Source organism: Melospiza georgiana, chromosome 22 (assembly GCF_028018845.1).
Source record: "Melospiza georgiana isolate bMelGeo1 chromosome 22, bMelGeo1.pri, whole genome shotgun sequence".
Taxonomy (NCBI): domain Eukaryota; kingdom Metazoa; phylum Chordata; class Aves; order Passeriformes; family Passerellidae; genus Melospiza; species Melospiza georgiana.
The window spans coordinates 6447150-6459612 of NC_080451.1; the positions used below are offsets into that span (position 1 = coordinate 6447150).

The following is a 12463-nucleotide window of genomic DNA, read 5'->3' on the forward strand; positions in this document are numbered from 1 at the left end:
CAAATCTTGGCTTCTATGCAGCTAAATTAGTTCCTGCATGTACACCACCCTGCCTACATGCTCATTTATTTGGCTATGTTGCAGATCCTGGTACTGTTTGCATTTCCATTTCTTTGGCTGATTCGGGAAGTGCCTTCAGTTACTTTCCTCTTGCACTCAGCCAGCAGCCTGGTTTTCAGAGGGCCAGACACAGTTCCACATCCACACAGGGCTGCGGAGTGTGTCCTTTTGAAAATCAATTTACAAATGTCTTTTCAAAAATAGTCTGTGTTTCCTTGTGAAGGGGAATCCCAGGAGTCTTTAGAACAAGGCATGTTGTGAAAGGATAGAAATCACAAACTCCAAAATATGAGAGCAATTCAGAGCAGATGATGTGCTTTGCCTCAGGAAAGCTGGAAAAACTAACAGCAGAACCACAAATATTTCTTTCATTTTTTGTGTTTTAACTGCAGGACTTAGTCCTTAGAGATAGCACAAGCAGCATCTCACCCTGTGAACATCTGCCTGAGAGTGTGGCGTGGAGTAAGAAGTGGCTGAAATGCTTTGATCCTTCCAGGTGGCATTTTTGTCCCTTTGGGTTGGCTGCTTGCCGCTCACAGCAGCTCCTGTGCCTGTGGATCTCTGCATCTTTGGCAGCAGAAGGGGAATGAGGACAATGGTGATGTTTGCCTCTTTTCTGAGCTGCTTCAGATCAGACTCCCGGGTCTGTGCTGGGAGGGAGGAGAAGGGAGCAGAGAGGAGGGACATTCCTGCTGGCTCAGCTCAGTTCTGGTGGCCTAAATCTGTATCCTGGAGACGTGGCTCCACTGGCAGCTTCTGGGAGCTGTTGCAAGCAACATTTCCCTCTCTTGCACGGTGACTAACAGGAGCCAGCTCCTGGTGTCTCTTGTTTGTATTAGGAAGCATCCCGGACTTTCTATGATGTGAAAAATGCGTATTTTATGATTGGCTTTTCGCAAATGTTCAAATGAATATTATATGTGTTATGTCAGAAAGTGATGCTGTGTTAATTTTCTTAAGTACTGTGTTAAATATAGTTTTAGGTTATAACATAATGTTAAAATAGAAACTATGCTATGTAGGATACTTTTTTAAAGAAAGAACTCACAGCAAGGTATCAGCCACAGGACACCTAAATCTTTCAGAGAAAGAGAATTTATTGCTCCCTTATCAGAAGAAATGAACTTCTTCCTCAGCCTTGCTCAGCCATGAAAACGCTGGTTAGGATTCAGAGGAAGAAGCTGACACTGCCCAGACAGAATCCTGTGTTTGAATGGAATTCATGCATCATGGATGAGGTGTATGAATATGCAACAGGCTGTTGCTTTTAAGGGTTAATCCTCTGTTAAAGGGTGTCCTTTTACAGGCTTATTTTGCCCAGAAAGAGGTACCTGGACGTCCCTAACTCTTTGTTTTTATTGTCTCATATTGTCCTAATCCAAATTGTCTAAAATTATTATTACTCTAATTATATTACTATTTTTATAACCATTTTATTACTATTAAACTTTTAAAATTTTAAAACCAAGTGATGGGCGTTTTTCACATCTGAGATGAACATGTCATCCAAGCCTGTTTGCTTATTCTGAATCCCTGCCCCCTCCTCTGCTAATGGTCTGCAGGGCTGTGCTTATTGAGCTGTTGTAATATTTAATGTGAGTTTCTGCATGGCTGGTGCAGCTGGCAGTCAGCTTTAACTCATTGTGCTGGCAGGGGATCTGCTGACCTGCTGCTCGGGCTGCTTGTCTTGTCTTCACATCTTCCCCTCAAGAAGTTTTCCTTCTGCTCTGACAAACCTTGTGCTTGCCCAGGTCCTGCTCTGGACCACTGGAGGCTCCTCAGTCTCTGGATATTGCACATCTGCTTCCAGATTTCTCACTGATTCTTGGAAGGTGAAATAGCAGTGAAATAGTAATTCCACAAGCTCTGGGTTTGCATGGGAGGAGTGCACCTGTTTGGGAGAAAAAGTGTGGGAGGTTATAAAGATATAACCTGCTTAGCTCCCACTTTTCAGGCTGCTGCAAGCTGCTCTGTGGGTCCCTCCTGATCCAGTAGTTAGTTTTCCATGGGCCACACATGGTTTGCTGCAGTTATTCTCACTCAGCTGTAGTGACTGTCAGGATAAATTCCTCCCAGAATCCACCCTCACATTCTGAGAAATGGGAGAGACTGTGTCTGTGCCACAGATGACATCAGCTCAGTGCATGGAGCTGGAATGGTGCGCAAGTAATTCAGTATTCCTGCTGTTCCCTCATTTGGGAATGTGCTGCAGATCTCCCATTCCTCTCGGGCTGGTGTGTGGAAAGCCCTGCTGAAAAAGTGAATGTGGCTAAAATAAAATAAAAATAAAATAAAAACGAGCTGTGTCCTCACTGCAGATTGCAGCCTTACAACCTTCCTCTTCCAAATCTGTTATTTTCTGATGGCAGTAAATTGCAGCAGTGAAAAATAAGACCTTTTAGATACATTAGATCAAAATTGGTAGCACCTAGAGTGAGACACTGTGACCTGCATGATGTGACACCTGCAAGTCGGACTTTGTGCCTGTTCCTCCTCTTTCTGGAAGGTCAGAGCACACTGATCAGAGCTGGCTAAATACACTCTTCAGGTGGAGCATCTGTGACATTTCCTTTTAACCTCGTTGTGCTTTTTAAGTTGGAGCGGCAAGAACTGGAGCTGGAACAGCTGCCTGTGCTGTGCTTGGCAAGGAGGTCTGGCAGGACAGGTTGGAATTCCTCGGCAGCAATCCCAGGGAGTCAGGGCACTGAAATGCATGGTTTGATGCCAGCAAATCTTGGTGACCTTTGTCTTTGAAAAGTGACAGTTCCAGTACTTTAAAGTGTGTGTTTTGGGGCAATTTACTGGGTTCTTTTTGGTAATGTGTGTGAAAAACGCCAATCACTTATTTTCAAAAATTTAAATGTTTAATAGTAATAAAATGGTTATAAAAATAGTAATATAATTAGAGTAATAATAATTTTGGACAATTTGCATTAGGGCAATATGAGACAATAAAAACAAAGAGTTACAGACAGTCCGGGTAACTTTTTTCTGGGCAAAATAACCCCAAAAAAGGACCCACGTTAACAGAGGATTAACCATTAAAAGCAACAGCCTGTTGCATATTCATACACCTCATACATGATGCATAAATTCCACTCAAACACAGGATTCTGTCTGGGCAGTGTCAGCTTCTTCCTCTGAATCCTGACGGTGTCTTCAGGACTGAGTGAGGCAGGAAGAAGTTCATTTCTTCTGATAATGGGGCAATAAATTCTTTTTCTCTGAAGGATTCAGGTGTCCTGTGGCTGCTGTCTCACTGCAAGTCCTCTCTTAAAAAAAGTATCTTACATAGCATAGTTTGTATTTTAACATTATGTAATAACCTAAAACTATATTTAACACAGTACTTAAGAAAATTAACACAGCATAACTTTCTGACATTACACATATAATATTCATTTTAATATTTGTCTCTGGTATCAGCTGACACTGATCAGACAGAATCCTGTGTTTGAGTGGAATTTATGCATCATGTATGAGGTGTATGAATATGCAACAGGCTGTTGCTTTTAATGGTTAATCCTCTGTTAACGTGGGTCCTTTTTTGGGGTTATTTTGCCCAGAAAGAGATACCCAGACTTCCGTAACTCTTTGTATTCATTATCTCATAATATCCGAATTCAAATTGTCCAAATTATTATTATTACTCTAATTATATTACTATTTCTATAACCATTTTATTACTATGAAACTTTTAAAATTCTAAAAACAAGTGATTGGCGTTTTTCACACTTAGGCAAATCATTTCTGAAGCCTATCAGAGCCTCAGCTTGCTTGTTCCTGTTTGCACAAACCTGGAATTGCCACACACCTGAGTGACAGCCGAGCTTATCACCAGCACAAGCCAAGTAACTTGAGCAGTAAACATGGCACAGGGCTGTGAGGCATGTTGTGAGAGATTATAACTGAGACGCTGCTTCTGACACCTACAATCATTAGTTACAATAACCAGGAGCAAATTATTTTATCAGGGAATTAATTTTCTTTGGCAGCAACAAGCGTGTTAGCAAAGTGCTCATGCAGGAATACCTCTGCAGCAATCCCAGGGAGTCAGGGCACTGAACATGCATGGTTTGATGTCAGCAAAGCTTGGTGACCTTTGTTTTTGAAAAGTGACAGTTCCAGTACTTTAAAGCGTGTGTTTTGGGGCAATTTACTGGGTTCCTTTTGGTAATGTGTGTGAAAAATGCCAATCACTTGCTTTTAAAATTTTAAATGTTTAGTAGTAATAAAATGGTTGTAAAAATAGTAATATAATAAGAGTAATACAATAAATAAGTATAATAAATTTATAATAAATATAATAACAATAAGAGTAATAATAATTTTGGACAATTTGGATTAGGACAATATGAGACAATAAAAACCAAGAGTTACAGACAGTCCAGCTACCTTTTTCTGAGCAAAATAAGCCTGAAAAAGGACCCACATTAACAGAGAATTAACCCTTAAAAACAACAGCCTGTTGCATATTTATGCACCTCATACATGATGCATAAATTCCATTCAAACACCGGATTCTGTCTGGGCAGTGTCAGCTTCTTCCTCTGAATCCTGACAGCATCTTCAGGGCTGATCGAGGCAGGAAGAAGTTCATTTCTTCTGATAATGGAGCAATAAATTCTTTTTTTTCTGAAAGATTTAGGTGTCCTAAAAAAATGAATGTGGCTGCTATCTCTCTGTGAGTCCTTTCTTTAAAAAAAGTATCCTACATAGCATAGTTTCTATTTTAACATTTTGTTATAACCTAAAACTATATTTAACACACTACTTAAGAAAATTAACACAGCATAACTTCTGAACATAACACATATAATATTCATTTTAATATTTGCGAAAAGCCAATCATAAAATCTGCATTTTTCACAATGTGTATGGTGTGAATTTGGCTCTCCTTGTGGAGGTTGGGTATCCCTCACCAGCATAAAGGTTACACTGCACAGTGATGGTTATGCTTGATGATACAGCTCAAATTATACTTGCAGAACACAGGTTTGTGGCACACAGCCCCCATTTTTGCCCTCAAAAAGATTTGGTACCCTGTGTGTCAAACTAGGCACCCAAAATAAATGTCCGCTTCTTCCTTCATCTCCTCAGCTCCTGCATCTGTCAGATGCAGACTACACCACCCCCTCCTTCTCTGAGATGCTGGGGAAGATTCAGTTCAGCCCTGTTTCTCCAGCCCTCAGACTTTGTCATGACAGGCAGCGTTAAAAAGCTCACGAGGAAATTAATAATTCTGCCTGTGAGGCAGGCATGAGCGGCATGCAGGAAATGAGGCGTGAGACCACACGCTGAATGATGAGTGGAGAGCAGGGCAGTGAATACCTGCTGGGTTTGGGGAGCATCATCATCCACTGCATGCTCTGGTGGAGCCAGAGTCCTTGCCTTGGACACTGAGCCTGGAGGCAAAACTACACTGCTGAGCATTTATAAAAGAGGGACAAAATTAAGGATGCTGTGTTGGGCCTGAATTTGGCATTTCCTGACTGGTGAGTGCTTGACTTTGCAGCTGATCTTTCCATGCTGTTTTTGGCATGCAATTATGATAGATCTAATCAGTGTTTGTCAGAGCCTGGAATAGCAGGTGGAGGCATGCAGAAGATCCTCAACATATGCTGAGAGTGCTCTAAGCAGCCTTTGTCCAGTTTGGAAGCTGGTTGAGAGATGGTAGAATCATTTAGGTTGGAAAAAATCGTTGAACCTAATCACTTAAAATCATTGATCCTTCTGTTTCCAGCTGCTCTTATCTTAGCAAGGGTTTAAAAGTCTCTGTAAGGTGGAAGAGGGGTGGAACAGTCAGCAGTGGAAGGGAACACCTCAGTAAGAGATGAGGGTGCATGTGCCTGTGCTAGATTTCATAAAAGCTTGAGATCAGATAATCCTATTTCCTATACACAGCCCTGCCTGTTGTCTTGCTTTTTGTGGGCAAATGGAATTATGGACTGTAGAGCTTTTATATCTATATCTATATATCTATATCTATATCTATAATATATATTATATATATTATCTATATAATATATATTTTATATAATATATAAATTTTTATATTTTATATAATATAATATTTTATATATATATATATATATATATATATATAAAATATATGTATTTAAAATAATTTTGCTGAACTTTCTTCCTAGCAAACACATATATCATTACACTGTAATTCCAACAGCTCTGTGCTGCTGGAGCATTCTGATATCATTCTGATCTGCAAAGTGCCTGGGGTCTGGCAGTGTTTTTCTGCATCTTACTAAAGGATTTAAAGCAAGTGGAAAGGGAAAAGCAAAGCACACAGAAAGAAAATAGATTAAAGCCTGGTTGTTGTGCTGTGCTTGCAACTGGGAAAGTGAACCTGCTTAACTAATACTGGTGAGCCAGCTCTGCCAGCAGATCAAACCAGTGCTTTTGAGCAGCCTGTGCATCTCTGGGCTCATATCCCACTGAAACAGCTTCTCTCTGTGTTGTGTCCTCAGGCACAGCTTCTGGTCTGTGGCTGAATTTAGTGAATGTTTTCAGAAGTATTGCAGGAGATTCAGGGTGAGGTGTCCATGACCTGCCTGACTTTTCCAGGAGTGCAAGACTTATGAAAGTCAGACTTCCAATTGGAAAAAAAAACATATCTAATTCTCCCTATTGTTTTGTTTAACAATTCATGAACAGTAGTTCATCACTGGGAAAGGGACTCCATGCTCTCAGTGATAGCTGTGTTGATAAGGGAGAATGGGATTGTATTTGCATTGCCCCCAGATGAAGGAAGGAATGATGAATCTGAGTCCATGTTCTCAGAAGGCTAATTTATCATTTTATATATTATAACTATATCATATTAAAGAATACTATACTAACTATACTAAAGAATGCAGAAAGGATACTTACAGAAGGCTAAGAAGGGTAATAATGAAAACTTGGGACTTTGGGAGTCCCAACATAGCTTGGCCCTGATTGGCCAAAGAGTGAAATCAATTCACAGCAGAATCCAATGGAACAATCACCTGTGGGTAAACAATCTCCAAACACATTCCACATGTGGGCACAACACAGGAGAAGCAAATGAGGTAAGAATTGTTTTCCTTTTCTCTGAGGCTTCTCAGCTTCCCAAGAGAAAAATCCTGGGCGAAGGGATTATTTCAGAGAATATGCTACAGAACAGGGACCTGAGAAAACCCTTCTTGGTTGCATTTTAAAATTAGACTTCTGGATTAGTCTCAGTGATTAAAGTGTAGAGCCAGACTGTGCTGCTGTGTCCTGCTGTCCCTGTGGAGCTCTGCTTTAGTGTGGCACATTAATGCTGCCCTCCAGTTGTTCTGTGTGCAGCTCTGTGTCACAGAGATGTGGCTTTTGCCAGGACCAGATGCTCTTAGGATAATTTGGAAGCATGAAGGCTATTTCTCTGCCCCTTATAGGAACTCCTTGTAGCTATCAAAGGGGCTTAAAGCAGCCTTTGGTAGAAACTCCAGAAGATTTCAGGAGCACAAAACTGCTAGCCCTGCTGTGAATGCTCTGCACACATGGGAGGAACCAGTGTGAAGTCTGATTATTTTGTCAATGAGAATCTCCTTTATTACAGAAATTGTCTTTCCCTCCCTTCTAGTCTTGAGCTTCCTTTCCTTTTTTCTTTCTAGCTTGGTGCTGCACAAGGCTTCCTTTTTCCTGCAGGAGGGAACAACTGGGTAATTGAAATGGAACACTAGTGAGGATTTTTTAACGTGAAAGTCAGCATTAATTAGTCTGGTCGGGTGTAATTAGCTTCCTCATCTGTCACTGCTTCTCTCCAACTTGCCAATGACTTCCTTTCTTCTAGATGCCACTGGAAAAGAGCTGTCTTGTGGGAGCTGCATGGGTGTTTTCCCTGGTTGAGGTGCAAGTGAATGACAGTCCCTGTGGGGCTGTTGGGGCTTGAGCTTGCAGGAAGCCTGTTTGCTTTGGAAATAGCAGAGGGAAGCCCAGCAAATCTATATGCCTGCCCAAAGCAGCTGAATCAGTGCCTCTTCTCTAAAGAAACAGACCCAGGGCTCCAAGGAGTTCTCTAATCCTCTGCCTCTTTCAGCCTGGCGCAGGCTAAGCTTGCTCAGGAGTGAGGCAGAGCTTTAATGAAGGCTGCAGGATTAAGTTCTCTGTGTGTATCCTGCAGCTGAAAAAGTAATTGGGCCATGATTCAGTGCTGAGAGTCTCTGGATAGCATGAGAAGTGATGGAGGGAAAACAGGCCAGCCCTCGAGTAAAATTCAAGCAGAAAAAAAAATGCATTTCAATCCCCTTCTGGATGATTTGAGGGTTTATCTCCCCCACCAGTTCAATTTGCCATGTTTTGGGTTGGATGGGCTGTCATCCTGATCCAGGCAGGATCTGAGGAAGGTGGCAAAGCCAGATGAGTCCCAAGGGCAGTGCCAAGTGTGCCATGTCTGGCTGTGGAGCTGAATCAGCTCTCCTGAAGGGGGTTCAGAGCTGTGGATGCAGAGGGAGGCTGGCACTGCTGGGCACAGTCCTGGTGCCACCCACCCTGCCCATGCCTCTGTCCCAGACCAAATCTTGATCCTTCCCTGACTCAGTTCTCTCTCTGGGGCTTCTGCAGAAATTTCTGTGCTGGAGTTCACACCAGCGGCAGAGTTTGTGCCAGGCTGCAGCCAGAGTGTAGCACATGTTGGTCACCAAACATTATATAATGGTGCCCATGTGTTACAGATTGGGGTTTGCAGTCCAGACCATGAAAATTGATGGACAAATCAGAGGGAGATACCTTAGAGCTGATCCCATCCTTGAGTTGAGGATTTAGCTCTTGGTTAAGAAAGAAGATGGTGTAATCCCTTTTCTGCTGCCTTATTATTAAGTTGCTCTCTCTCATTTTCCTTTCTTGTCACATGCAGGCTCTTCTGTCTCAGGATAAGAATCTTTTCCCTCCTTCTCCTCAGTAACTCAATAAAATGGGAAATTATTATGGCTCTTTACCTCTCTTTCTAAGGAGAGAATAGATATCCTTTTTGAATTCTCACAGTAACTCCATTCCCCAGGCCAGAGGGAGAAAAGTCAGCTGTAGAGGGGAGCTAGCTGCAGGTACACAGCAACCTGCCCAAGTGGGATGGGTGAGGTTACACCTGAGCTCCTGCAGCATCAATCTACACTGATGTGAACTGGAGTTTAGCTTGGCTGTCCCTTAGAGGCTGAAGGGGAGCAGTCCCTGGCAGCTCAGTGATGGATGGGGCTCACACACCAGCCATAGGAAGGAGCATTATCTTCCTCTCCTTAGAATTGAAAATAGATTTCCCCAGTTATTTATAGCAGTATTCATCTTCCCCACGAGGTGTGCATGTGTGTGCACACAGAGACAGAAGCACACACACACACACCTGCACACCATACTTCCACACATCAACCTCTCTGAAGACTCACTGGATGTCTGGCAAAGGTGAGCCCTGTGAGCTAGGTGCTATGTTTGGTGGAGCTGGTTAGGAGCAAAGCCATAAATAGCTGGGGGAAATCTATTGGCAGTTCTAAGGAGAGGAAGTTAGCACTCCTTTGCATTTTGTACCTGGTAGCATGAACCATTCCTGGATGTGAGGACCAGGTTAGCTAATTAAGTGTTCATGCTGCTGCAGGGTGAGCAGCATACTGTGAATCCCTGCAGTCTCCTTGCCTGGTGCTCCTGGAGCCTTCCTCTGCCACAGCACTGGGCTCTGGGGCTGTCACTTGAACTTCTCCCTCTCTGGTTCCTCTGCCAGGCAGAGTGGGATACCCCTTGACAAGGCTGTTGTTTCAGAGGCTGCAGCAGATCTGTGGGGCTTGGAAGAAGTGATGCTTTCCTCCTGAGGGAGCTGGAGTATCCTGGCTCTGCTGCTGTGAGTCTGTGGATTCAGAGCTGTGCCTGTGACACCGCTGCTGCGTCTTCTCTATCTGTGAGAAGCTGCTACTGACTGCTCTTCTCTATCTGTGTGCAGGTGCTGGACATGGACACAGAGGATGACCCATTGTTACAGGATGCCTGGCCAGAGGAGGAAGATGAAGAGGTGGCCTTCAGCTCCCGGAAGAGGCGCGAGGGTGCTCTGCTGTGTGGGAAGAGCCCGTGCAGAGTCAGGCCCCTGTGTGTCACACTGCCTATGTCTGGCTTCTGGAATATTGTTGGCTGGGTGTTCACCAACCCGTACTGTGCTGGCTTCATCCTTTTCCTGGGCTGTGCCATCCCTGCCGTGCTTGCTGTCGTCATGTTCCTCCACTACCCCGCCCTGGACATCGACATCTCCTACAACGCTTTCGAGATCCGCAACCACGAGTCCTCGCAGCGCTTCGACGCCCTCGCCTTGGCCCTCAAATCCCAGTTTGGCTCCTGGGGGAGGAACCGCCGGGACCTGGCTGACTTTACCTCAGAAACGCTGCAGAGGCTCATCTTTGAGCAGCTCCAGCAGCTCCACCTCAACGCGTCCCACCTTGGTGTCGGCACACGGGTGAGGCGCAGCCCCGCACAGGGCAGGGGGAGCTCCCTGCAGCCACAGCCCTATCCAAGCACAGCAAACCAGAGCTCCAGAGTGGGGAGGGGAGCCCCGCGCTGGGACTACTCCAGCAGCTACATCAGTGCTAACACACAGACTCATGCTCACTGGCGCATTGAGCTCATTTTCCTGGCTCGGGGCGACGCTGAGAACAACATCTTCACCACGGAGCGCCTGGTCACCATCCACGAGGTGGAGCGCAAGATCATGGACCACCCTCGCTTCCGTGAATTCTGCTGGAAGCCACATGAGGTCCTGAAGGACCTGCCCCTGGGCTCTTACTCCTACTGCTCCCCTCCCAGCTCCCTCATGACCTACTTCTTCCCCACGGAGAGAGGAGGGAAGATTTACTATGATGGCATGGGGCAAGACCTTGCTGACATCCAAGGTGAGCTGAGGGCTGCGGGCAAGGGCTGGCATGCTCAAGGATTGCCTCTCCTCGTGTTCTGTCAGGACCCAGGACATCCCTCTGGCTGTCCTGAGCAGCCAGGACCCCTGCCAGGGGGCACAAGAGCCCAAAATGCCCCTGTGGTTTTGATTATAACCCATGGAGCAAGTTACCAACCTTAGATGAAAATCTGCAAGCCATGATGAATTAAGTGGAATGATCGTGAATTTATCACAAGGTGAAAAAGTAGATTTTGGGGTTTTTAGAATGGGGATTCAGGAGGCAAGATGGCAGGATCTGAGTGTGTCCAGCCTTTCTCCTTCTTCTTCTTCTTCTTGGCCTCCATCTTCTGCTGTGATGTTGGCACTTACAGATTGGTTTAGAGTAGAAGCTCACTGTCTAACGTAGGTGATAGGTAGTGGACAGTAATTGTAGACATTGTACATGTAGTTTTTAGTATAAAGACATAACACTGCCCTGGGGGCAGGCAGAGTGCCTGGAACTGTCCTGCTGGATGGACCTCAGCAGGGCAGGAGAAAGAATTTTATAGATAAAGATACAATAAACAGCCTTGAGACTGAGAAATGAAGAGCCCTGACTGCTTCTTCAAGCACTGGGCTGGGAAAAGAGACTTTCTAACTTTTCTCGGGGTCACTCTGACCAGGTAAAGATCCCAGCAAGGTTCAGGCAGTCAGTGGTGTGCAGCTAACAGGAGTGATTGCCTTGTTTGGAGAGGAAGATGCTGCTGGGCTGTGCCTTGAGGAATTGTCTTTTCTGCACCAGGGCCCCTTTTCAACCCTGCAGCTCCACTCACAGGTCACACAGACCCCCACAGGCAAGTGAGAGGGACAAGTGAGGGGGTGTCCTGCATGGTACAGGTGTCTTCTACTGACCCTTGTCCCCTGTAGATGGCTGTGGTTCACTAGAGCAGTGCCAGGGGCTTGAAAAGACAAATAGGGATGAGCTTCCCTGCACTACAGAGCAGATTAAAGAGGTCGGTGGGCTGTTCTGGCAGCTTGTGAGTCACCAGCTGGAAAGATTCCTATAAGGAGAGGAGGAAAAAGGCGCTGCCTCCTCCTCCCAGCTCTGTACCTTGTGCTGTGCACCTCCAGCAGAGCAGAGGCTGTGGGTGCTGACAGAGAGGTGACTCATGAGGAGTCTGTGGGTGTGCTGTGGCTGTGGGATGTACCCTCCATCTGTCTCCATCCAGGCTGCAGAGGAGCTGTCCAGGAGCCATGCAGGGAACAAGCAGAGGATTAGGTCCATCTGCTCCAGTAACAGTTCTGCTACCAAAACAGGAAAGAGCACAGTTTCTGGTCTTTCTGGTACAAACTCTAGGGAACTGGGTTTTGGGAATAGATAGGCAGTGTCTCTTAGTCAGAACTAGCTGAGTGCCTCCATCTCTGCATCCCTCACACCATCAGATGGCAGAGGTACCAGGTCACAGCAGAGCTAGGTCTCCTCTTCCATGGGCATTGTTTGGTTCTTGTGCTTCCAGGTGTAATGGAGAAAATATTGTCCCC

At 45.0% G+C, this 12463-nt stretch overlaps 1 protein-coding gene across 1 annotated transcript in view; it reads left to right on the top strand.

Annotated features, from left to right (window-relative positions):
* DISP3 (dispatched RND transporter family member 3) overlaps positions 1–12463 on the top strand; it is a 42411-nt gene that overhangs the window by 6727 nt on the left and 23221 nt on the right. Inside the window, exon 2 of the mRNA XM_058039349.1 lies at positions 10004–10940. Within this exon, the coding sequence (XP_057895332.1) occupies positions 10013–10940 (928 nt within the window). The 5' untranslated portion in view covers positions 10004–10012. The remainder of the gene's footprint in view (positions 1–10003; positions 10941–12463) is intronic.